This window comes from Halichoerus grypus, chromosome 11 (assembly GCF_964656455.1).
Source record: "Halichoerus grypus chromosome 11, mHalGry1.hap1.1, whole genome shotgun sequence".
In the NCBI taxonomy this organism is placed as follows: Eukaryota; Metazoa; Chordata; class Mammalia; order Carnivora; family Phocidae; genus Halichoerus; species Halichoerus grypus.
Window position 1 is genome coordinate 2847990 of NC_135722.1, and position 26870 is coordinate 2874859.

Below are 26870 nucleotides of genomic sequence, written 5' to 3' on the forward strand. Positions count from 1 at the left end.
TTTCAGATCCTGAGTGCAACCGGTCTGTGAGAGCTGGAGACTAGGAGCTAGCTGAACTTAGCCCTGGTGGGTCAGGGTCCAAGCGAGAAAACCCAGGAAACTTGCCTGAGGAAGGAGTCGAACAATAATACGTTTGTTCACTGAGCAGGGGCAGAGGGGGTGTGTGGGAGCTCTGTCCTGGCGGCTTGGCTTCCTATGAACCGATGATTGCTGTGAAAATTAAGGTCAAGGCATTAAAAAATATATATACAAATATACACATCAGTGCAGATCGTTTGCATGTTGCCTGCTGTCCACCCCTCCTCCCCGTTGAAGAGGGGTGTGCTTGGTGCCCAGACGGGGGTGAATTGACCCGAGTTCCCCCTCCCCGGGCTGCACCCTGCTTTCCCCTTACCAGGCGGGTTGTCTTGGAGGTTTCCCGGGAGGGGCTCCAAGGGCAGGTCTGCTGTCTGCCCTGCTGGTGTAGGGTCTGTCCTGTCCCTCCCTCAAAGCCTCAGGAAGGACTGGGGGCCGTGTCCCCTACCGGCTGACCCTATCTCTTAAGTCAGGAACAATAATGACCCCCTCCGCCCACATTCTTGCGAGAACCCTAGCCCTTCCAGAAGCATCCACCATGCCCGGGACCCCGCTGGGTGCCCCTCGGCCTCCCCTGCCCGTTTCCTTTCAGAATTTAGAGTAGACTTGGTTCATCAGGGGCTTGTGTTGGAAAGACCATTACAGACAGAACTTAGGTCATCGTCACTGGGTTTTTTAAAAGTTACTTTTAATTAAAAACATTATCACCCTATAGGAAGGTAGAAAAACATAATAACAACTATATGTCCACCATCAGAATGAGACATTTTATGATTTTGCTATATTTTCACGTTTGGCTTCCACATTTCTCTGTTTAAATACAATCTCTCCGAGGATACGCAGCCTGGCTGTCAGCAGCGTTCTGTCTGTCCACTGGCGCGAGCTACGGTTCTGCATCCGGATCCGTGGTCCCTCCGGCCACAGCCATCCGTGTTAGTACTCTGTGCGCGAGAAGCTTTACATCAGTGTCTTGTCTGCTCCGCGGCAAGCGTGCGTGCGTGGGATTAGTTCTCGGAGCACTAGCTGGGCCGTGGCAGCTGAGGGTGGGTGGTGCCCGGGCTGGTGCGGCCCAGGCTCTGAGTCAAGCGGAAGGCGGATCTGTGTAGCGGGGGGCATCGGGCCCGACCCGGGCTGGAGCCCCAGCTTGAGGGAAGGACCCCAGGGGGCCAGAGGGAGGAGCCCAGCTCGAGGGGGTGGTGCCGACAGGCGGCAGGAGGTAGGAGACAGACCTCGTTTATCCACGGATGCAATGGGCACGGAAGGGAGAGTTTATTCAGGACAGTGCTTGCAGAGATGCTAGGCTAACCTGGGGAGGCGGCGATTCTCTCTCCTCGCCTTCCCCGGGCTGCCCTTCTCTGCCCCCGGCCCCCCCTCGCTGCGGCCCCCGGCCCCCTCTCGCTGCGGCCCCTGGCCCCCACTCGCTGCGGCCCCCTGCCCCCACTCGCTGCGGCCCCCTGCCCCCCCCTCGCTGCGGCCCCCTGCCCCCCCTCGCTGCGGCCCCCGGCCCCCTCTTGCTGCAGCCCCCTGCCCACGGCCATTGTGCAGACCGTGCGTGTGACAGCCCGTTCCTGCAGGTGCGGTGGGGGCTGCCCCCAGCCCCGATTTCAGTGTCCGTGCGCCGACCCTGTGCAGCCCCCTGGGGGTCTCACTGCCTTGCGGATGAGTGAATTGTAGACATGTGAGTGCACGACGTGAGCGAGTAGTCACCAATCCTGGGCCCGGGTGTCACAGACGTGGGGTGCTGTTGGAGACTCCACTTGAGTAAAAACCCTTTTCTGCCCCCCCCCCATATATGTGTGTGTGTGTGTGTATGATTAAATCAGAGCCAATGGGACCTCTGCATTTTTATCTGTGATCTTCACGGGCCTGCAGCTCTAACTGATAAAGTCCACTCCAGCCGGGAGGTGCTTTGTTTTTTTGTTTTGTTTTGTTTTTTAATGCGTCTTAGGTCCCAGGTCAGTGTTGCTGTGTTCGCCGTGGCGGCGGAAGCAGTGAGCAGGAAAACTAGCTGCCCCCCTCCATCCGAGGTGTCAGGGGGCTCAGGAGCCAGTTTAAGTTGTTACGTTTTCTTGTAACAATTTCGTGTTTTCCCGGAACTCTCCAGCGGTAGAATATGGAGCCTTTGGAAAATGTCCTTTACTGGCATCACTTCTGTTTCTCCTTGTTCGTAGGCACCTAGGTGGGGAGCGGGGGGCAGGTTAGAGAAACGTGTTCTGGGGGGTCATTGCACTTTACCAACCTGTGTTTTTATAGCCACCCCCCACTGCCCCCCGAGGCCGGTGATGCTGAAATGTTTGCCAGGGGCCGTGGGTAACCTTCCCTCCTCCAACCTGGCGGTGACTTTTCCGAGGGAGGCTGGGTTTCGTGGCACGGCTGTCTTCGGAGCCTGCCTGCCCCCCCTCACCGTGGGGTGAAGAACCCATACGGCCTCTCCGCCCCCCCAACAAAATGCACGACACCCAGTCCTGTTTGCATTTCACATGAACAATGAATAATTCTTAAGCGTAAGTATGTCCCATGCAACATTTGGGAAATACTTATAATAAAATGCTTTCGTGGTTTATCTGAAATGCAGATGTGGCTGGTGCCCTCTCTCTTACCTGGCCCTGGTGACCCTGGGCCTTGCAGTCCTGCCTGGGAGTTAATGATTACATGTTTTCCCAGGGCTTTGCTTTTCCCGTGGGTCTGCTGATCTCATTGCTCAAGCCCCGTATTAAGGTCAAGACCTTCTGCTCAGGTCTCTGCCTTGAGCACCCGGGCTGTCCTGCAAAGGACCAGTGTGCAGGTGGCCTCCTTTTCCTCTTTGGACCCGTCCAGTGGGACCTTCCGCACCCGCACTTTGGTGGCAGACACATCCTTTTGTGACCACCAGCCCCGGGCTGACGCGAGGGGCTGTGGTGGGGTCTGGTGGCGGGGGCTGCGTGAGGAGGTAACTTGGGGGCTCGGAGCATCCCGTTTGCTCTTGGACTGTCTCAGACGTGCAAGGCCACGAGCCTGCGTGGCGCCGCGTTCTGCTGGCGGCTGTCCGCGTGCCCATCTTCCAGATGCAGACACTGACGCCTGCGCTGCCCCAACCGTGAGCTTTCCGGGGCCAGTGCCCATCCTTCCTGGACCCCGTGTGCCGGGAATGGCCTCGTTTGCCTCCGCCTGTGCCCAGCTTCCCCTGACAGGTCACTCCTCATTACACAGGGATCCCCTCCTGTGAGTGTGAGGCCACCTTCCGTGTCCCCTGTGCGTCCCCTGGTCCCTGCTGGGTTCGGAAGAGGCACAGACAGGCTGTAAGGAGGGAAGACGTGGTTCGTTATTGGAGCGGAAGGTGCTCTGGGCTAACTTACCCTGTTGGGCCGGAAGAAGCTACTGGAAGCCCCTCGTGATGGACCGCACACCTGTGTCCATGCTGACGGCTGAGGCAGTGAGCGCTGCGCCTCTCCCACTGTCCCTCACGCCCAGGAGAAGGCAGGTTTGCGTCTCCACGCCCCTGTCCTCCAGTCTGTGCTCCTGCCCAGCTCGTGAAGGGACCGCCCGGGCTCGGCTGCAGGTGCTTCTCCTAACAGTCCCCGGGGCAGCTTCCAGGGACAGTGTCCCAGACCAGTTCATTCAGAAGTTCTGGCGCTCGTGTTTTTTTTTTTTTTTTTTTTTTTTAAAGGTTCCCCAAGTAACTTCTGGGGCCAGGATGAAGAACCAGTGTTCTAGAGGATACGCTTCCTTGGAACCTGGGACATAGTTGCAAATAATTACATGTATGTGATTCTTTAACATATTTACACGTGAATGTTTATATTATTTGTTTTAACATGTTATAATTAGATGCAATGTAGAAATGATTGTACACTGTTACATTATTTCTGTATGATAGGTGTTACTGTATCATATGTTACAAAGTCTGCGCCTACCCTATACCGTGTAATTATGCCCGGCACTTATTTTTCCACGGGTAGATGGTAAAGGCAGGAAGGAGCACGTCGCTAGCTGTTGCAGCCAGGCAGGTGGGGACCCTGCTGGGGTGGAGCCAGGAGCGCCCAGATCCTGTCCCCAGCCACCGCTGTCTTGTCCCTCACCAGATTTCGCACTCCTGTGGTTGGGAAGGCATGAAGCTGAGCTCACAAAGGCGTCTGGCAGTGAATACAGAAAAGACCCATTGGCTCTGAAATCTTAATTCCGAATCACACGGGGGTTAGCTTTGGAAGTTTTAATTGAAAAAAATAAAATCTTCCTGGGTGATTTGGATGATCTGCTCTTTGAGACTCCTGACTGGTCACTGGGTCAGTCCAACCAGTCAAATGTCTGGTCTTGTGGGGGGGTCTAGAAGGACACAGAGGCCAGCATGAGTGAACAGATGGATCTGTTGTCAGGCTCTCACACTCACGGTGGGAGGACGGGGAAGGTGACTGATGTCAAGGAGGAGAGCCTGAGGTGGACCTGGAGAGGGCGGGGGTCGGGGGGGGGGGCTTGCTGGAGATCGTCCCTGCCCCTGGGTGTCACGGGGCAGAACCTTCTGATGGTCACCATAAACCAGAAATCTGGATTTACATATGGAATCTTTAGGTTAGACATTTAAAACCCTGTGCAGGCCAAACAAAACTCTCTGTGGGCCCCACGATCTTGGCCCATTCCCCAAAGACGGTGCAGATCCTCTCGGCAGGAAGGGAGTCCCTGACCCTGGTCATGGTCTTGCCCTTCCCCTGGGGAGGGCATGCATTTCTGGAGTAGCTCCTTTGCTTTGTTAGGCTTTGTGTGCACCTGGGTGTCTGGTGACCCCAGGAAAGTCTGGGATGGAGACAGGAGCGCCCCCGGTGGCTGCCGGCACCCCAGTACTGGCCCCGCGGGGCAGAGTGGCGGGTCGCTTCTAGCTCCAGCACGCATTTGCTGTCGTTAAACAGAACTCTGGAAGTAAATAGTGGGTGTCCATTTTCTCACGATGAACACAAATTGTCGCTGGGTGAACCGTGCCCCCCCTGGGACTTTTCTGAGCCTCCCCTGCTCATGAAACACGAGAGCAGGGGACGCTCACCCAAGCACCTGCTGGGCCTGGAGCCTGGGGCAGATGTGCAGGTGAGCTCCTCCCTCCTCCTCCGTCCTGTAAATCACTGGATATTCTGTTTTAGGGTCCTCCATGTGTAGGGGACTCATTCTTGCTGGAAGCTGTGCCCTCTGTGGGAGGATACCATAAACCGGGCGGGCAGTCCCTCAGCGATCAGGGTGGCCTCCATCCCTGGTTGCTCAGGATGGCCCCTTTCTTGCAGGGAACGCCCCTGCCCACTTTCTACATGCACAGGGCCTTGACCTCCTTTACAGAGTTCGAGTGGACTTGTTGCTTTGGCACGTCCTCTACCAGCTCCCCGGCATCCCCAGCTCACACCGGCTCTTATCCTAACCTTTCTGGACCCCTGCCCGCAGAGATGGTGGTATCCCTGGGCAGCGTGCTCCCAGAGTTACGTCCACATCCTTCTTTGTGTTCTCCATCAGCCGCGGTCGGTGCCCTGACCTGGTCTTTGCTGGGGAATCTCTATTAGACTTGATGGTGGGGAAACTGTGCTCCCAGCTGCCACAGACCCTTGGGGACCCCCCTGAGTCTCCCCTAAGTCAGCCTGCTCATGGCTTCAGGCTCTGCCGGACTCCTGGGCCCCGGGACTACTTCCCTTCTGAGCCTGGCCCTGCCTTTCTGTTCTATTTTTACATTACCCGTCAGTGCTCTGTGTTTGAAGCAGAGGGGTTATTAAAGCATGAACTTGGTACCATTCTGACCCGAAGCTTGCATTTCTTCCTCTCCTGCTGCTCTGGCTTCAAAGGAAAACAGAAGGTAGCTTGTTTTCCTACCTTGGGAGGCTTCAGACTGCCCCCATGGCCTTTTGGTGGATCCCTGTGAGCTGTGGTCGCGGCCATTGCTAGGTAGGGTTCCTTGTGCATGCGGGGTTTCCCAGCCTGGGGGCAGAGCCTACGGGGCCCCGTCCTGGCCTGGCTGCCTCCCGGTCCGGCCTCCGGGGAGCAGCTGGAGTGCCATGTTCTCCCCGCCTCCAGAGGCGTGTGCATCACGCACAGTAGCCGTGCGGCTGTTAGAGCAGCAGGTGCAGGACGGTGGGCCTGAGGCGCCAGTCTCCCCCGAGCGCTGGGCTTCCTGTGTGCAGTTTTCACATGCGCCCGTTGTGTTCCTCCCCCTGCTCCTTACACACGTAGGGCAGCCATGCCGCACAGCCCGACCTCCAGCGAGGATGAGATGGCCCAGAGCTTCTCCGACTACTCCGTGGGGTCAGAGTCGGACAGCTCGAAAGAAGAAACCATCTACGACACCATCCGGGCCACGGCGGAGAAGCCCAGCACCGCCAGGACGGAGGAGAGCCAGGGCAACACGCTGGTGATCCGCATCCTCATCCAGGACCTGCAGCAGACGGTAGGCCCCGTTCGCTCACTTCTGCTCAGTGCCAGCGTGGCTTGGGCTCGAGGATGCCTGTGGTCTCCTTCTGCATGGCCTGTCCTGGTGGCGTCCCGCACGTCGTGCACCTGCCCCGCCCTGCCCTCCTCCCCATCAGCTGTGCCTTTGTCTGCCTCATCGCATGCCGCTGGTGCCGCGGTCCACGTACTGAGCGTGTATTATGTGCCGGGCAGAGGCCAGGCCTCGAGGGCACAGGGACCAGCCTCGTGGAGGAGATGCCCACAGTGGGCGCATTAGTAGGTGGGGCCTCGGCGCCCAGGCGGGCCCTGCCTCTTCCCTGCTGCTCTGGGCTCGGTGGTACAGGGAGCCCGTGTCCCACGCTCTTTCCCATTTGCTGAGCTTCGTGAGCTCTGTCTGGCCTGGCCTTGCCCGTGTGCCCACCGCTGACTCCCAGTCGTCTCTCAAGGCTTGGGCCCCATGCCGTTTCCTGTGTTGGGCCCTGGTAGCCCTTGGGGCTTCTCGTTGCCCACGGCCCTGGCGTGTGTCCTGCTACGTGCTTGCTTGGTGTCTGTGGGCCCTCGCTGGTGGTACCGGCCGCTCCGTGTTTCTGGGAAAACTTCCCCTCCGCAGATGCTGTTGGCCCCTCGTTTCTGGGAGCTTTTCTCACCCGCTGCTCCTTCTTCCGCCTTGTGGGTTGGGGTCTCTGTTTCAGGGACAGTGGCCACGCACCCTTGGGCTTCTCCGTATCTGCCTTCATCCCCGGCGCCTCTCCTCCTAGTCCTCCATGATGTTCTCGAGCATTTCTTTATGGTGTGTTCACTTGGACCCATCCTGCTCTGTCCCTTGTAATTCCTGCTGGATTGTGGTTGAGATTCAGGCTTTCTGTTTGATTTCCAGCCTTGTGCTGACTCGTCTTGAAAATTATTCTCCCTTCCTCCCTCCCTCCCCCTCTCCCTCCCTCCTTCCCTCTCTCCCTCCCTCCTTCCCTCCCTCCTTCCCTCCCTCCTTCCTTCCTTCCTTCCTTCCTTCCTTCCTTCCTTCCTTCCTTCCTTTCTCTTTCCTGTCTTTTTTTTACTAGGTTTTATGGCTTTTTCTTTTCCTCTTGTAGATCTTCCTTCTTTTACCCGGGGTGCATCCTCTCTGGATGAATGCGTGTCTGGTTTCCGCCTCTCCTCTCCTCCCGTAGCACATCTTCATCATTTCTGGGCTGTTTCTGGCTGCCCTGGGCAGCTGTCAGCGACGTGCTGTCTGTCTGTTGCTCTGACCATGTGTGGGCGAGCTCTCCTCATCTCCCTCCTGCCCCAATGCTGAGTGTCCCGCAGATACAGTCCCTCTACAGGAAACCCCGGGTCCCGGATCGGCGCCAGTGCGTCCTTTGGGAACTTCCCGCTCGCTTTCCGTGGGCCGGATGCAGATTAAGGTCCTCACGTGTGTTACTTCTGAGTTCGTGGAACAGCCCGAGCTGGGCAGCACTTGGGAGCGTTGTCATTCTGGGTGTTGTATCACAGAGTGAGCCCAGCATGTAACCAGCATTGGACGAGGAGATGGAACATCACCCACCCTCAAAGGCCCCACCGATGCCCTCCCAGTCCCAGTGGACCGGTGAGAAGCAGGTGGCCTGGGATACACGGCCCAGAGCCTCCAAACCCGCCAGAAGCTGGTGTTGGATGTGCTCACTCGCTGCCTGATGAGTTTCTGCAGCTCGTTGTCACCAGGGAACGTGGCCCGTGGGCAGCCTTGCAGAAGGCACGGCACGGGGTCGGGTGCGTCTGAGATGGCTCGGAGCCACCCCCCCCGCTGTCTGCCGTGTGTTTGGGGAACGGCACGAAAGGTCTCGAGCCTGGGCCCACCTGCGGGCGTGAAGTGAGCAAGTGCAGGCTGGGCGCACAGCCAGGACCAGGGGACAGCAAGTGCCCGTTGAGCGTCTCTTACCTTGATCGGTCTCCTTGGTCAGAGTGGGCACTGCCCACCTGGGGGACACTCACCAGTGACAACGGAGAGAGAGGCCATTTTGCCATCGTGGCTGTTGCGATGCCCCATGGGTGCGAGTAAGGGCGTGGGACGTGGGAGAAGTCACCACGACGCGGCGTCTCGTGGGTATAGGGTAGCGGGAGCTGGCCTGGAAGCCTGTGGCCCACTCTTCCTGGCGGGTGGCGTGGTGGGTTCTGTCCACTGTGCCAGAGGCTTCGGGAACCTGCCGGGAATGACGGAGAGACACCTGCTCTCCAGGCCCACAGCCATGAAGGTCCGCCAGGGGTTTGGTCTCTACTCCCAGGAGCATAATTGTTTCCGGAACCTTCTAAAGATCACCTGTCTTCACTTTGTTGAGACAAACAAAGCCCCTGGAGGCTGAGACCGGCACTCCCACGGGCATGAACCCCGGCAACAAAGCAGCCGTTGTCCCTGCGTGCAGGTCCTTGCCAGGTTGAGTCCTGGAGCCGGGGACACGAGACGGACCCTGGAATCCCACCCAGAGGCCCCGTGGGAGCTGCTGTGCCAGTCTGTCACCCCTGTGTCCACCCACCCAAGGGGAGGCGGTGTCTCAAGGAGCCAGGAGGCTGTCCCTCTGCCATCCCCGGCGTGTCCCCTTCCTCCCCCTCCCAGGTGCAGTCTGGACCTGTCTCTTCTTTAAGTGACTACTGCCCAGAGTCTCACACCTCCAGTGGGAGGAAGTTTTCCACCTCTGAGCCAGAGTGTCTGGCAGGGCTCCTCGAAGCCTGAGGAGCAGAGTCCTTCCCGGTCGGGGTTCACAGGGCCGTGCAGGGGACGGCACAGTGGGGGCTCTCTGGATCGCCACACACGCACGAAGGGCTCAGTGTGGGGTCGAGTGCAGACCGGCCAGCAAACCGGGCCTTTTAAGTGAGTGGCAAGTGCGAAGATCAATACAAACTACTGTTCTTCTGTTATTTATAGTTTTGAGGGAAGTGGGGACAGAGCTGGCCCTGAGCGCACGGCAGTCCGGTCTCTACCTCGCCCTGCGTGGCCCATCCCAGGGAGGGCGGGAGGAGCCCGTGACGGGGCCTCCTTGGGGGCACAGAGCGCCAGCCCCAGTGCCCACCCCCCACCCAGGGCTTGGCTCCGAGTCGCTCGGTGGCAGCCACCATCCCCCGTGTCCGTCACATCCACCATGACCCGTCTGGACGGGTCCCCAGAGGTGCAGGGACTGGCCACCTCCTGGCAGGTGCTTCGGGAGAATGAGTCTCTCCTCCTTTGCGTTACCGATGCTTCCGTTTATTATGTATCTTCAGCTTTGATATTTCATTTAGGAAGAAGCATCTGAGCTGTGATCCTGATCCCCTCAAAGACGATTTATTGCCGTTCATCCATTCTCTCTCCTCTCTCTCTCTCTCTCTCCCGCGTGCGCGCGCGCACACACACGCTCAAACTCCTCCCCCAAAGCAGTGGCCTGCCGCGTCCCTGCTGTGCCCGCCTCCCCGCCGCTCACATCAGCTGATGGGGACACTCCGCCATCTATCACTTGCTTACAAATGGACTGTCAGACGTGCTTGGTTTCCAAGTGACCTTGGCCTTCCACTTATCATTGAGGATCAAACTAGAAAGCCAGTGGCACAGACGTCCCACCTCCTCCCCCAGGTTTTAACCCCTTCCTCACCTTTCTCCCAGACACGGCACTGTATTTGGTCTTATCTGAGGTCTTCTGCGACTTTGAGTGTTGGGACTTCTTCACCTGTCTTGGCCATCTCTGAGCCCCTCTCCTCATTTGGTAGCTGAGAATCAAGCCCCTACTGCTCCCTATTGGCCTCTCATTCTACAGAGACTGTCCATCATGAGAGAAGGTTCTGGAACGCCTGGGCAGGAATGGCGTTCTGCCTTGAAAAGCTCCATTTGAGCACATTGGTGGGTACGCGCTAACTCCTTACTCTTGGCCCCTCAGGAGGTGAGCACTGTGTGTCTTCTTGTAGGAGTTCATGAGGTCCAGGCTTCTGGGAACAAGTCACTTCCCGGCTCCCCTCCACAAGGGTTTGTCTTAGGACCGTCTTTCCGGAGGGTCTGTGGGTCGGGTATCCCCCTGCCTTGCTCTCCGCGACGTCCTGGCCCTGGGTGGCTGAGCGGCGTGGGGGCTGTGCTGGGGGAGGCGCGGGCGGGCCGTGCCTGGCTCCCTGGCCCCACTCTGCTAGGGGCTCGTCTCCCATCCAAACCAGAGTCCTTTTCCCAGAATCCCTCCTCTCCCCTGGGACTTCTCTGCCTTCTACTCACCTCTCAGGCAAAGCTCTGGAGTTCTAGGGCTCACTGGTACTCACACGTGTCTGAGTGAGGGACGGCCATGGCCACGGACGCATCTCCAGCTCTGACCTCCCATCCAGGGGGCAGAGCTCACTCTCCCTTGACACCCGCTCACTGAAAACGCCACGTTGCCTGGATGGGATACGTGGATACCTGGACCCTCTCTTCCTCTCTCTGGCCCCCACGTCTGGTCCCACTGCTGTTCCCTCTCTCAGCTAGTGGTTCACTTAAAAAAAAAAAAAACTTTATTGAGGTGTAATTTACAAGCCATAAAGTTCACTCATGTTAAGGATACCTATTCAGTGATTTTGAGTGAGTTTGCCGAGTTGTGCAGACATCACCTCCATCTGGGTGTGGGATCTTCCATCGCCACCTGCCTGCCCCTCATCCTCGCCCACTTCTAGCCCCTGACACCCACTAACCTGTGTCCTGTCTCTGTGGTCACCCTATTGTGGGCATTCCGTACCATTGGGGTCCTACAGGATGTGGCCTTGCGTGTCTTGCTTCTTTCACTCAGTGGAAGAGTTTTGAGGCTCACCCACCAGTGTTTCTTTCCTTTTATTGGCAAGGAGCACTTCACTGATGGACCATATTTCGTTCATCCATTGGCCAGCGGATGGCCACTTGGGTTGTTTGCACATTTTGGCTGTGAGCCTCTGATTCTGTTGTCCGAGCCAGCACCCTGGGTTCACCCCGAGCATTTCATCTCCCCGGCCCCCTTGCCAGAGTCCACCGCCAGGTCCTGTCCTGCACCACCTGGACCCCTCGGACCTGGGCTCTCCTGTCCCTCTCTGTGACCAGGCTGTGCATACTGCCGTCCCCCCGCCGGACCAGGGGAACCCACACAGCGCCCCAGGTGACTGCTTGCGGTGTAAACACAGTCCCACCGCGTCCCGTCAGCCTTCCCCAGGAGCTCTTACTGTTCCAAGGATAAAGATCCGATACTGACATGGTGTGCCTCCCCTGCCCCGCTGATCCCGCGTGGGGTGTCCTCAGGGCCCTTGCTTCCCCTGCTCCGCCCCCCCCCCCCGCAAGGCCGTGATTCCGCAGGTGCGCGCTCCGTGGCCGCGTGGCCAGCGTCTCTCCACCAGCGCTCCTGCTCTGTCTTGTGCATCCTTGTGCCCCCGCAGCTGGTGCGTCTCAATGAACAGTGTCTCATGAGAGAGTGAGCGAAGTCATCTGTATCCTCGCCTCCGGCGGGTGAGGGGTGACATCTGAGCAGTTCCCTAGATGACGAGAGGTTAGCGCAGTGAAGACCTTTGTGCAGAACTTCCCCGGACACTGGGTCTGCAGGTGCAGCAAGCCTGGGTTGGAAGTGAACTCGGTGTGTCCATGCAGCAGAAGGAGGTGATGGGGCTGAGGCGGGGGCAGTGATCTTGCTGTGGAGAGCTTTGGTGCAGTGCGCATGACCTTGTTAATATTTGAGAAGGGGGATCTTGGCTTCTCTGGGGGTAGGGTCGGCGAGGAAGGAAGGAAGTAGAAGCCGGTGGGAGGCCCCTGCAAGCATCCAGGGTGCTGTGGCTCCTGACGACCGAGTGGATGAGATTGGAGCAGGCGTAGCTCTTGCATGAGTGTGTGTGCTCTGGCTGTTCGAAGGGTCCTTACTGGTGACTTGTGTCGGCACGTTGTTTTTTTAAGATTTTATGTATTTATTTGAGAGAGAGAGACAGAGATAGTGAGAGAGAGCAAGTATGGGGAGGGGCAGAGGGAGAAGCAGGCTCCCCACTGAGCAGGGAGCCCGATGCGGGGCTCGATCCCAGGACCCTGAAATCATGACCTGAGCCGAAGACAGACACTTAACCGACTGAGCCCCCCAGGCGCCACTTGCATCGGCACGTTCTCAAATGTGATGCCTGCATCTTGATAGTTTCTCAGCACAGGGGGGAAAAAAAAAGATTTCTTTTAAAAATTGAGATATAATTTCCCTTGCATACAATTTGCAAATTAAAAGTGTACAATTCAATGGGTTTTAGTAAATTCACAGGTGAGTATGTGCATCACCACAATCTTAGAACATTCTCACCATCCCAGAAGGAAACCCCTGCCCATCAGAGGTCAGCCCCTGGCCCCCTGCCCCCCCAGCCCCTGGCAACCACTCACCTGCTTTCTGTCCCTATGGATCTACCTTCTCTGGACATTCCCTATCAGTGGAATCATGCAGTCTGTGGACTGGGAGACAGAGCCATGCTTTCTTTGGTTGACTGCCTCCCCTGAGACCAACAGTTACCACATCGGTGCCTCGAATGCCATCGTTACACGGCCTCACACGTGCCCCAGGAGCCCGGGCAACTCAGACAGGAGAAACTCTTGCATCAGAAAATGTACCAGTCTTTCAGGCTGCCATTTTGTTTCTAGATCTTCCTGTCTCAGAATGTGCTCTTTCCTGCCGGCTTGTTCGCTACCAAAAGGAAACTGGTTTGGGATTTCAGGCTTACTTAGAAAATTACTTGTATGTGACCCTGACTTGAGCACATTTTCTGCCCTGAAAGAAAAGTCAAGAGGATCCAATGGGCTGGAGGAGGTGATGGTGATAAAGCTCTTCCTTCAAGAACTTCGAGTCCCTGCAGTGTGGCCCAGGGTTGACTCCAGTCCTGCCAGGGAGGCCCCTCAGAGGCTGAGAAGTGCCTTACATCTTGGTTTGATGCTGTTTATTTTCTTTAACATTAAGAAAATTAAAAATACAGGATAGGTCAGAATAATATCCTAAATACCAGTGTGTCTATTATGAATAATTGACAGTGTTAGCATTTTGTCACTTGTTTTTTTAAGAGAGAGCGTGTGCATGAGCAGGGGTGGGGGGGAGACACAGAGGGAGAGGGAGAGAGAGAATCTTAAGCAGGCTCCACACCCAGTGCAGAGCTCAACGCAGGGCTCGATCTCACAACCTTTAGATCATGACCTGAGCCAAAATCCAGAGTCAGACGCTTACCCAACAGAACCACCCAGGTGCCCTGCATTTTGTCACTTTTTAAGACTAGGATTAAAATTTTCCTGATAAAGTCAGAGTCTCCTTTGTCCTTATGCCCAGCCCCCTCTCCTCAGAGGCAAACACTGTCATGAATTCAGTGTGAATCCCTCTTGTCTCTCCCTCTCTGTTTGTATGTATTAGTGATCACTATATAGTGTTGTGTTACGTAAAAAAGAACATAGGTGCCTGGCATCATACTGGGCATGTCATTCATAACTTTTAACACCTGGTAGTATATATTTTTTAAAGATTTTATTTATTTATTTGACAGAGAGAGAGACAGTGAGAGAGGGAATACAAGCAGGGGGAGTGGGAGAGGGAGAAGCAGGCTTCCTGCCGAGCAGGGAGCCTGAGCGGGGCTCGATCCCAGGATCCTGGGATCATGACCTGAGCCCAAGGCAGACACTTAAGGACTGAGCCACCCAGGCGCCCCCTGGGAGTATATTTTTGAGACTTCTTTTCTTTAATATTATTCATTCACCAGTTATCCATTTATCCTTCTGTTCCTCCTTCCCTCCATCTGTCCACTGATCCATCATTCCTCCATCCATTTAGCCACCCGTCCATCCATCTGTCCACCCATCCATCCACCCATCCGTCCATCCCTCCCTCCCTCCCTCCCTCCATCCCTCCATCCATCCATTCTTCCATCCATTCATCTATCTACCCATCCCTCCATTCCTCCATCCATCCCTCCCTCCCTCCCTCCCTCCATCTATCCATCCATCCCTCCATCCATCCATCTATCCACTCATCCATCTATTTGCCCCTCCCTCCCTCCCTCCTTCCCTCCCTCCCTCTATCCATCCATCCACCCACCCAGCCATCTATCTATCCATCCATCCATCCCCCATCCATCCATCCCTCCATCCATCTATCCACCCATCCATCTCTCCATCTCTCAATCTGTCCCTTCCTCCCTCCCTCCCTCCATTCATCGCTTTTGCAATACAGAAGCAGATGCTCTGGATCTTTGATCTCTAGCTTGAGTGACCCTGCTATGTCTTTGTAGTGCACATTTGGATCACTTTTTGCGGGGGATGGAAGGCATGGACTCTGGTTTTCCTTGTGGTTTCATTAATTGGTTGCTAAGGCCAAAGAGAGCCCCTCTTGCCTGGCCCCCGACTTCCTTCTGCCTCCATTTTCTCTCTGATGTGTTGATGATAATCAACCTCCTTATCCTTAAATGGAGTGGTTTACACTTCACAGTTTTACTCAGGAAACTAGTGGGTTGTAAGTGGGTTTAAAATACAGGGGAAGGCCTGGGGGGAAGCCTCGATCATGTCGGTTATTATTCATCTCACATGGCAGATGGCTGAAGGCCGAGAGGGGCTTTATTTTCATTTGCATCATTAAAAAAACAAAAAAACCCTAAAAACCCTGTTTAACCAGCATCAGTTTTGTGTGTTGTAAGGATTCCGCACTGCATCTCCTGTTGGGTATTAGGTTAATGTTTTATATATGAGAGAGGACCGGCCTGGCTTGCTTGGTCTCCGTAGCCCATGTGACAAATGTCTGAGTTGCTGTGCCCTTCTGCTTAAGCCTCGACTTAATACCTACTTAAATCTCTCTGAGAAAATAACATTTGGGGAGGTGGCTTTGGTCTGGAATTATTATACATTCTGTAAAAAAGCTTTGTAAATCCTGCATTGTGTTAAGAACATTGCGGCTCAAAGGCCACGCTGGCGAGAAGCAGATCTCTACTCCTTCCCTGGTGTCCCAGGCTGACAAGAATTACCCAGAAAGTGGCACTGCCACGGCCCGAACTATCAATATTTAATTTTCTTTTTTTTTTTTTTTTAAAGATTTTATTTATTTATTTGACAGAGAGAGACACAGCGAGAGAGGGAACACAAGCAGGGGGAATGGGGGAGGGAGAAGCAGGCTTCCCACAGAACAGGGAGCCCGACGTGGGGCTCGATCCCAGGACCCTGGGACCATGACCTGAGCCGAAGGCAGACGCTTAACGACTGAGCCACCCAGGCGCCCCAATATTTAATTTTCTATGTTAAACCCAAGGATGCAGTGCTTCTTTTCCGGCACCTTCTGTGGTCGGATCTCTGTGACTCCTCCTCTTGGGTCTGACTCCTGCCCGCTCAGTTTTGACCTTTCTCTTCACACACTTCCTCGCTGGATGGATGGGGGGTCGTACCCCACAGTGTCCATGCTGCATCTACCACCAGCCCCCTGCCTGTCTCCCGTCCACTTCTTGGCCCCTGCCTGCTGACCCATGGCTCTGTGTGCGCTGCTGGGACCCAGGGATCTGCAGCCCCGCCTCTCACAGCTGTGTGAGTCTGGGAGCTCTTCTGAGCTTTCTTTGTTCCTCTTTAGGCTCAGGAGCGCTAATCCTAACCCCCAGGAGCACATGAGATGTGTTGGGGGTCAGGACCACATGATCCCTCTCCCCACCCCCCCCAAATGTCCTTTCCTCCACTCTACTTCCGGAGGCCCCCCCACCGACAATGTCTAGCCAAAGAGGAGAATTAACTTGCCTCCAAGGAGGGCACGAGTCACTGATGGATTCTGAGCTAGTGCCTCTGTGTCCTGTCCCCTTGACAATGGCCGAAGATTGCCAGTTAGCCCCTTAAAAACGAGCCACCACATGTGGTTTTCCCACCACTTCAACAGAGCATCAGGTGGTGATGAGGCTCTTACTGTTTGAAAACTCTTACTCTGATTGGAAATACGAGTCCACAGCCACTTTATCCTTCATTAGTGCTTAAATGTCCACAATCACCAGCGTGGCCCCTGGACTTCAGCATCCTCAGATCAGGCTGTCCTTCTCAGTCAAGGTCACCCAGCATTTCCTCTTCCCTAGAAATCCCTTATTTTAAGCTTCATGTGTTAGCTGGGAGAACGTTTCCCTGTTTGCTGCCCCAGGTTCCAGCCTGAGAGGTCTTTGTCCACAGGAAAAAGCATCATTTCCTTTGGACGCTTACATTTGGAACCTACCCAGTCCCGGTTTGGGTTGCCTTGGTGTTGGCTACTTTTCGGAGGTGTGCAAACCTGCAGATTGTATGCAAACAGCTGTTAAAGGCCCAAACATGCCTGAATTCACCTTAAAATGGCGCCTGGCACATTCTGTTTATGATGGCTCTTTTAAAACGCATCATAAAAGGACGGATAATAACATAAAGTGTGACCCGGAGGAAGCTTTACATGTGAAACGCAGTCCTCTGCAATGAATGATGTGCTCAGAAGCTTGGGTTTCTTTCCAAAGATCCTGAGTTCTTGCTGAATGCTGCTGGGATATTTATTCTCCCTGCGGTCTGTGTCTCCAGCTCTGGGTCCTGGAGCTGGTCCAGGGTGATGCAGGGAGTGTCCCCTTGGCACCACTACCCCCAAATGCCTCGGCAGCTCTCCCTCTGATTGTTTTTAACTTTTTCTGGGTGGAAGTCAAGGATTGAAGTGGATTGAAGTCTCATCTGGGGAATGTGAGCGAGCAGATGTGTTGGAGATGGTGGGCCGAATATTTCTTTGCAGTGCATCCTTGCGTTGTTGATGGTTCTCTCCTTGGCCTCTGACCGTGCGCTGTAACAATGCATATGTTATGCACTATGATATTTACCATTCTTTCAAGCTTTGTCTAGACGCTCCTGGACCCTTGTAAGGTCTCACAGAATGACCACTGCCATCACCCCCATTGTACAGGACCCAGAACAGATCTGGAGAGCAGTTTAGTCTCTTCCATAAAATTCTCTTGTTCTGTTGTTGCAAATCAAAAACAGTCTTGTCCAGCTTCTGCCTCCTTCTGCCCTCGTAGGCCGACCACTTGGGCATTGGTGGGCGCATGACCCCAGAACACTAAGTTTTTGATCTTCTGTGGATCATGTGAGTTAGTTGACAACGGAGATGTGGCCCACCCACAGCATGTGGTGCTTAGTGTGAGGCAGAGACTGGGCCATGGTCACAGTGTTATGGGCTGAGTTGTCCCTCTACTCCAATCCCTGTGTAGAAGTTCTAACCCCTAGCACCTCAGGATGTGAGTATATTTGGAGGTGGGGGTCTTTAAAGAGATGATTAAGGTAAAATGAGGTTGCTCGGGTGGGACCTCATCCAATAGGAATGGTATCTTTTTTTTTTTTTAAGACTTTTAATTTATTTTTTGAGAGAGCGAGAGAGAGAAAAAGAGAAAGCACGAGTAGGTGGAAGGGCAGAGGGAGAAGCAGACTCCCTGACCTAGCAGAGAGCCCGATGTGGGACCCCAGCCAAAGGCAGACATTTAACTGACTGAGCCACCCAGGTGCCCCAGGAATGGTGTCTTAAAAGGAGATCAGGACACAGAGGCCTGACCCCATGAGGACACAGGGAAAGGACAGCCAGCTCTGCCCATGGATGCATCTTGGACTTCCAGCCTCCAGGACTGGGAGACAATGAATGCCTGTGTTTTAAGCCCCCATCTGTGCTCTTTTGTTAAGACAGCCCTAGAAAATGGATATGCACGGTGTACGTGGCAGACCCACACTGGGTGTCTGCCTCCACCTGTCTCCAAGGCCAGTGTTCTTTCCCTTGTGTCCTGGTATTCTCGGTTGTTAGCCTCTCATTTTGCAGAAAGGCTACAAGTCATTGACCAAGCCGGAGAGTAGGCTTCTCTCACTGTCTTCCTTTTTGATTTGAGTTTGGCCATGAGCTTTCCCAGTGGAGGGTGGAGTTTCATCCGGGTTAACCACCCAGCCGACCAGAGCTGTGCTGCTGACAGCTCTGCAAACATGGGCACAGTCTGCCCTCTCCGGATCTTTGCTGTATTCTAACGAGGTACCGTATTCACAGTGCCCTGGGTGCAAAGTAAGCCCTCGGTCATGGCAGCTCCCACCATCCTCATTGTGGTCCAGACCAGACCCTACTTCATGTTGGATTATGTCACCTGGGAGCGTTCTTTTTCCGGAACGTTGTGTTCAGTCCAGTTCTGTCAGTATGTATGGAGCTTCAGGTGTGGCTGTGCCAGGAAATAGACACACACACACTCTTGTTCTCATGTTGCAGCTCATAGTGTGGAGTAGGGAGGACTGCTCATCAGCTGGGTGTTGGGGTGGGGCCACATGCATGCGGTGGGGTGGACATCTTGGAGGAAGATGTGCATGGTTTCCCTGTGCTTGAATATGCCTCCCTGTAGGCGGTCAGCCTCTGGGCTGAGAAAACCTGAAGAGAGCTGGAGCTGGCTGAATGAACCCTAGGATCTTCCTGGGCAGATCCTTAAACCGAGGCTGATGTTGGTCACAGAGGCTGCTCTCACTGTTGGATTTTACAGGTCCCCCCCACCCCACCTCCATGAATGCACTGCTCCTCAGGAGCTAAGGGAGAAGCCGCTGTGATTGGGGTCTTGGAGGTGTCATTACATCCACTTGCAAGTTTTCTGTATCTTAAGCCACGCAGCTCAGCTCAGACACTTGGGGAAGTTTTTTCAGGTGGATCTGGATGTCACGGCGTTTGAGGTGTCACACCAGGAGATCAAAGAGTGATGGTTACTGAAATGTCATAAGGCAAAGTACATGCTGGTCTGTCCCTCACGGCAAGATGGAGAGGCCATGACCCACCGGCTGGACAGGAGGGAGCGGGATCAGCCGACCCACAGGCTGGATGGGAGGGAGCGGGGTCAGCCGACCCACAGGCCGGACGGGAGGGAGCGGGGTCAGCCGACCCACAGGCCGGACGGGAGGGAGCGGGGTCAGCCGACCCACAGGCCGGACGGGAGGGAGCGGGGTCAGCCGACCCACAGGCCGGACAGGAGGGAGCGGGGTCAGCCGACCCACAGGCCGGACGGGAGGGAGCGGGGTCAGCCGATTGGCTTGGATTGTGCTCCATGGGCAGTCAGACCAGCTCCCTGGGTTCAGTTTAGGATACTCAGTGGTGAGCTCCACCTGGCAGGAGGCCAGAATGGGTCACTCCTGGGCCCGGCTGGGAAGAGGGAGTGTGATTCCAGCCGGCAGGTGAAGAGGGGAGGGGACGGTTGCTGGAGCACAAGTGCACAAGGACATACCCGGCCTGGCGTGCCGGAGAATTGCTGAGAGTGGTCTGGCATTGCTGGAATGTGGATGTGTGTTTCTGTGTGTGTGTGTGTGTGTGTGTGTGTGTGTGTGTGTGTGTGTGTGTGTGCGCGCGCAGGGGCGTATGTGTATGGGGTTGGGGCAAGGGCAGGGGGGGGCATTGATAGGCAGGACATGTCCTGACAAGGAGGTGGGGTCCAGGCCAGAGTCATTCCTTCCCTGTGTCCCTTGGGGAGGTGCAGGCCCGGAGCCCCCAGGCATCTGGAGTGATTGAATCACAAGGGGACACAGGTGATGGGACTGGGGTGAAGTTGCATGGGTCTGAGAGGCATGCAGGTGAGCTCTGTGCAGGAGCTGCTGGAGTAACCCAGGTGAGAAAGGATGGGGGCCTGCTGGGCAGTGGTGGGGGCACAGATGGGGACTCAAGCATTCAAGGCCATAGATTAACCTAGGCTGATCTAGAAGGTGCAGACCAGAGAGGAGTCAGAAGCATCTCCCGGGTTTCTGGAATAGGAGGTGGTCCCACTGTTGAGATTCAGAAGGAGGGTGAGGATAGAAAGAGTGGGGGAATAGGGCAGAGGTAGAGGTGTGGCTGGGGGTCAGTTTGGGATGGGTCAGGTTGTTAGATTGGGTGTCAGCAACAGTGGACACTTGAGTGACTGATTTGTCCGTTGGTGTCTAATTCCCTGTGTGTTTACCTGACGTGTGTGCTTAGGTTCACGGCGTGTTCCTTTGTATTAAATGCCCTGTTAGAGTAACCATTCCACCATTGTCAGGCTGAGGAGCTGGCTCCAAGTTTTATGTCAGTCGTGAATTCACACTGGGTAAAAATCTTTGTTGCTCTTCCGAGGGCCCTCAAAGCCCGGCCGTAGGCGGAAGAAGACCATAGCTCTCCTCTGCTTTTTCCAGAGACGCAGCCATGGTTTACGTCCGTGGCGCCATGCGCTGCGCCCTCACCGTTACGTGGCGCCATGCACCAGCCGGCCCAGCGCTTTGTCACTTTGTCTGTTTTTCTAAAAGCTACCTCAGGAGCTAGATTTTACTTCTTTGAAAACAATTATTTAGAATCTCCCAAATTTTGTCCTTTGTTATGGAGATTAAATTGTTTCTCCCTTGTAGCTGTCAATGTTCAATATTGGGGCAAATTAACAGGTAATTGGAAACTTGGAACAAAGGCAGTGTCTCCCTGATCCACAAGAGAGCCGAATGTAAGTTCTCAGTGACTGTCAAGTATTTTATAATCTGAGGGTGGCCAGGTGTGTATGGAGAGGAAGTAATGCATCAGTTAAATCGTGAGGACTCAGGAGCCGGGCAGACTCGACTTGGGTTCGCCCTGAATCTGCAACACTTTCCAGACATGTGGCTTTGGGGTAGTTACGTGAGAATCTGAGGCTCTGCTTCCCCATCTGGGAATAATGATAATAATGATGGTTTTTATATTAATAGTAATAGTCATATTTGTTAAATGTAAATGTATATTACATGCATTGTACTCATTACATATAAATACATAATTATGCAATTAAAATTATATATACAGCAACAGTAATAATGACAATACTGTTCATTCATGGTTGTGGTGAAGGTAAATACAGTTAGTATAGTTCTTGGCATATTAGGATTCAGTAAACATTAACCACAGCTGAATCACCATCACCACCATCATCACCTTCACCATCATCACTTTCACCATCATTATCATCATCACCATCATCACCATCCTCGTCATCACCATCATCATCTTCCTCATTGTCATCATCATCATCACCATCACCACTATCACCACCATCACCATCATTACCACCATCACCCTCACTACTGTCACCACTACAACCATCATCATCATCACCACCGTCATCACCACCATCATCACCATCATCACCATCGTCATCACCACTATCATCACCACCATCATCACCATCATCATCATCACCATCATCATCACCGTACTCGTCATCATCACCACCACCATCATCATCACCACCATCACCATCGTCATCATCACCACCATCACCATCATTGTCCTCTCCCACCAGGCTCTGAGCTCCTTAAGGGTCAAGACCCTTAGCCGCAGTGCTGGTATAGGACCCTTTATGCAGAAGACAGAAGCTAGAGGACTAAAGGTGTTCCCTCAAGCAGCCCTTCAGGTCAGTGGCTGGGCTCTGGGATTCCTGACATTCTCTGCAATGTTCCCGGTACTGTGTGAGTCCTCTTGCAGATTGCTTACCTGGGAGTACCTGTAATAGATTATGAAGAATACCCATCTCACCGCACTGTAGGGAGACAGGAATATGGTACCATTTGCTCTTACTACTGCATCAGGTGAGAGTGGACTGCAGAAAGGTCACTTACGGTGGAAATTGTCGGTGCTCTACCTGCCAGACTCGCCACTTCTCCCAGATCTGTCCCCTGCTGATCCTGCGCTGAGCCTGCCACGTGAGATGCCCATCCCAAACTCTCACGTGGCTTTTCGTTTGAGGGCATGGTCCCGGGTGTGCGTGCCCTCCCAGGAGCCCTGACTTACTCCTCCCTCGGGGCATCCTCGGGGGCTCGTTGCACATTTGTTTTCCGCTTTTCCATCCCATCACCGCCTCAAACATGGCCTAGAGCTGGCTTGCTCATTGTGGTTTTTGTGGCTTCCAGCTGTCATCCACTGATTGGATCACCCATGTCAGGACTGTTCTTGCAGTGGGCTCTGCCTGAGGAGGGTGCTGGGTAAGGAAGGGGGTTGATGAGGGGTAGGTGAGCAAGGGAAGCCGGATTTGTCTGGTGCCTTCTGCACTGGCTGCACCGTGGTTTTCTGGTGGCAGGTGTGAGCACGCAGGGAGCACCCATTGTACATGGAAGGAAAGGGCTTACCAGGGAGCAGGGTGCTCAGACCTCCCAGCTCTCCTCCAAGAGGATGGTGGGCATGATGCAACTTTCTACGTGTTAGTTCCTGGGGCCGCTGCAACCCGCTCCTGCAGACGGGGCTTAAACCGCAGACATTGTCTCCTGGTCCCGGAGGCTGGAGTCTGAGATCCGGGCGTGGGCAGCACTGGGTCCTCCCTGAGGCTTGGAGGGAGCGTCTGGGCCAGGCCTCTGCCCGAGCTGCTGGCGGTCTGCCGGCGATCCGTGGCGCTCCTTGACGTGTACATGCACACTTCCATCTCTGCCTTCATCTTCACGTAGCATGTGCACATCTGTGTCCAAGTTTCCCTTGTTCGTAAGGACACAGTCATGGTGGAGTGGGGCCCACCCTACTCTGTTATGACCTCATTTTGATGACGTCTGCCAAGACCCTACTTCCAAATAAATTACATGCACAGATAAAGGTGGTTAGGTTATCAGCATGTTGCAGGACACAGTCAACCCCCAATGGCATGGATTATTTACGTTCTCTCTGACCCTGACAATAGCCCTGCGAGCTAGGTATGTGTAGGTGCCGTGATTTTCATCCTGGGAACGGGGACTGCTGGGCTGGTGGGTTTGCCCAGGATCACAAGGTTAGTGTGAGCAGTTGGGCTGTAAGCGCCTTTCTGACCGCTGAGCTCCTGCTCCTTCTGGAAGTTTCTGAATGGGGCCTTCTTGATGTTTCTTAGAGCGGGATGGTTCTTCATTGTGCAGGGCTGGCCCTCCCAGGACACAGACTCCGCATCCCTGGCTCTGCCCAAAGTGGAGTGGGCACTCTGTGATCACCCGCGATCACCTGCGATCACATGGGTCCCTTGGGAGCAGGTCCCAGCCCGCGCTCCGCTCTGCGTTCACCCGCTGGTAGCCCCTTTGCTGTGGCTGCTGTGCGGGGGCCCCAGGCCTTCCTAGGGTGCTGGTATCGAAGGGAATTTGAGTTGGGTGTCTGTGTGGTTGGAACCGGAGGCCAGTGGGGACTCCCGAAACAGAAAGTGGCGAGTTATCCCTGCCCCCACCTGGTCAGTCGGGCAGATCTAGTTTGTTGTGCCGAAGTTTCCCGATACTCTCCTCACTCAGCCGGGGCTGGGCGGGGCTGCGGGTAGTCATGAAGCGTCTCTGAAGCGAGCAGCCGGCCCCCACCCAGCCTGGTGGCCCCAGGAGGAGCTCCGAGGTTACCCCTGAATTCAGCCTTTGACACTGACGAGGGACAGACGGAGCATTCATGCCTGCCGGGTCAGGTTTCCTGGGCCGAGCTGCTGAACGCTCCTCATTGTTGAGCAGCTAGCTTCCCGGAGGCTCAGGCTCAGGACCCACGGAGGAGGGCCTCTGCATTCCTGGGCGTGCAGAACCCCCAGGAGACAGTTGGTACTAGCCTCCTGTCCTTTCTGAAGGTTTTTGCGGTGACAAAGCAAGCCCTTGAGCTCCTGCTGATGGCTATTCAATAGAACATAATTTTAATTCAATAGAAAACGAGAAGGCTCTGTTAGAAGCAGATGTGACCTGGTGTATGTGTTTTGTGCCTTATTGGACTCTCACAGAAGGGACCCGGGAGCACGGCCAAGGCACGGCCTTCAGGTTCTTAGCAGCACTGCTAGGTTTTTGAAAAGTGTTTGTGATTGATTTGCAGGCACAGTCTACACTATTGAAAAATGAGCTTTTGGGGCGCCTGGGTGGCTCAGTCAGTTAAACGTCTGCCTTTGGCTCAGGTCGTGATCCCCAAGTCCCGGAATCAAGCCCCATATCGGGCTCTCTGCTCAGCGGGGAGCCTGCTTCTCCCTCTCCCTCTCCCTCTGCGCCTCCCCACCCAGCTCATGCTCTCTCTCGCTCTCACTCATTCGCTCTCTAAAATAAAGAAAATCTTAAAAAACTGCTCTTGTGGCAACTGATGGGATTTTTAAATCACACTGTGTTTCACTGTTGCCTTCCTCTCTGCTTCGGGAGGGGTGGGCTCGGTGTCCCAGGGCTGTTACATTCAGAGCCCACGTGGGCAAGCAGATGCTTGCCGCGGACGTTCCTCTCCGAGAGGTCAGGAGCGGAGACCTCCATCCGTACCTGAGATGTCGAAGTGCCGCCTATGTGAAGATTAAATCATGCTGTAATTTGCTTGAGCCGCGGTCCTCACAGTGTGCTTCCCTGAGTTCACGCTCGTGAGAAGTGTAGGTGGGGGCCCGACCCGGACCTGCTGCCCCAGGTGCTCTGTTGGGTGGGGGTGGGGGGGTCGGCACTGTCGCCATGGGCGCTGGGATTGGAGGAGCTCCCCATGGGGGCAGGAGCGGCCCAAGGCAGTAAAAACACCACAGGTGCCACGGGGTCTGAGTCAAGGCCACTGAAGCCCACGGCTCCATCCCCGCCATTCTCCTTTTGTATTTACTCAGGGTTTCCGTCCAGGCGACAGCCTGGAATGCTGGGGGTCTCGCCGCGCAGAGGACCTGGATGGAAACACCTGGACGTCTCTGGCCGCGTGCCGGGTGGGCGTGGGCTGTGCCACTGACCAGGTGTCTTGTCCTTCCCCGCAGAAGTGCATCCGGTTTAACCCGGACGCCACCGTGTGGGTTGCGAAGCAGCGGATTCTGTGCTCCTTGACCCAGAGCCTGAAGGACGTCCTGAACTACGGGCTGTTCCAGCCGGCCAGCAACGGGCGGGACGGGAAATTCCTGGACGAGGAGCGGCTCCTGCGCGAGTACCCGCAGCCTGTGGGCAAGGGCGTCCCCTCCCTGGAGGTACTGCTTGCTGCCTCGTGGCCGGGTCACGGGGTGGGGGGCGGGGAGGACCTCACGGAACTCCAGATCTGATTTGGATTGGGAAATGACCCCCACGTGAAAAGTGAGCTTGGGGTCTTGAGGTGGCCCTTAGTTTTGGGAATTTCAGACACCTGCGCGGTTTCCGACCCCTTTGGTTCCTTACTGTGGATTGGATGAATCTGTTGGGGAGAAATCTTGGGACGCGCACACGAGGGGTCTGACTCAGGCTCAGGTCACCAGGACCTGCGGGTCCGGGGGTGCAGGATGGGGCTTGTGTCTGCCTCCCCGACTCGGTCTTCCTGCCCTGGGGTGTGGGGTGGCCAGGGGCCGTCCAGCTTTGACCCGAAGCATGACTTCCAGCTTCTTGCCGGGGAATGACCAGGGGGCCCGGACGTGCCGTGGCCGTGGGCCTACCGTGTGATGGGTCAGTGTGCAAGCTGGGCACCCGGACGCACTTCCATGTACGTGTGACACCAGTCCCTGCTGCTCTGGCCCCCGGCTGGCTGCATCCCCAGGTTCACACACGGTCTTGCCCCTTGACGTATGAGACCGCCATGCAAGCGGCTTTTTTCATGTTGCATGGCGGGACTGGGAGCGGCGGGTGAGGACGCTCACCTCAGCCCCATCAGACAGGGAGACGCCGCGCATGCGGAAGCGTAGCGGGCCCTTCAGCAACCTCAGTGTGTTCTACAGCATTCGCAGTGAGGAGATCATTCTGAGGTCAGGAGGTCACGAACCAAGGCTGGATCTCATCTGCACATTTCTAAGCCTGATAGTGACATTGAGGCTGAGGTTTGGGGATCCCCATGTAGACGGAGCAGTTGTCAGCCTGGAGGGAGGGGTTTTGGTGGAGGAAAAGATGGGGTGCCACTTGGCGTCCTGTGGCTCCCTGTTCTGACCTCAGTTTGCTCATCCATAAAATGGGTATCCATTGGAAAAAAATCCCTTGTTGGTGGCCTAGGTACCAGACGCTTTCTAAGCATGTTCACCAGGCACAAGGTGTCAGGGTTCTCGTCTTACGGAGCTGACACTCGAGTGGGAGGTGTCAGACTGGGAACAGTAAATGAATGGTTCATTTCAGGGACTGGTGATTTCCGTAATGACAGTGAAGCCCGGGGAGAAGACCGGGACGTCCAGAGCCTCCACTTGATCCGGGAGGCTGTTGGAGGAGGCGACTCTGGCTGGTCCCACTCACCCCTGAGAACCGAATGGGAGGGTGTGGGGACGCACAGTAACCTGGGCAGGGTGCTGCTGCTGTTTCTAGAAGGACAGGCACACACATTCGCTCCCCCCGTGTCCTGTCTGGCCACTTGTGTCCCAGGAGCCGAGCTGAGAGATGTGCGGGGGAGCATCTCTGCTCCTGCGTGTGCATCGCCCCACAGGGGGGCTCGTTCCAGTCCTGGGAGCTGTGCAGCCTGAGTCCTCCACCCAGCCTCTCTGGGCCTCAGGTTCCCAGCTTTGAAATCGGGGGAGCATGAGTCGTGCCTGCTCAGGGGGCCTGAGGCTCCAGCCAGGTGCTCCATGCACGAGCTGGTGAGCTCCTTGCTGTGAGAGACCCGATGTACCTCCACGTAGCCAGCTCCCTGTGCCTCTGTCCC

At 55.3% G+C, this 26870-nt stretch overlaps 1 protein-coding gene across 2 annotated transcripts in view; it reads left to right on the forward strand.

The window, feature by feature from the left end:
• Nucleotides 1-26870, forward strand: part of SHANK2 (SH3 and multiple ankyrin repeat domains 2) — a 506338-nt gene that overhangs the window by 68568 nt on the left and 410900 nt on the right. The window contains exons 1-3 of one of the 2 annotated variants that reach the window (XM_078057641.1): nt 3761-3815; nt 6250-6463; nt 25048-25251. In XM_078057641.1, coding sequence (XP_077913767.1) covers nt 3814-3815; nt 6250-6463; nt 25048-25251 — 420 coding nt within the window. In that variant the 5' untranslated portion in view covers nt 3761-3813. Of the gene's footprint in view, nt 1-3760; nt 3816-6249; nt 6464-25047; nt 25252-26870 lie in introns of those variants that run through there. The other variant, XM_078057637.1, reaches the window with a different exon arrangement.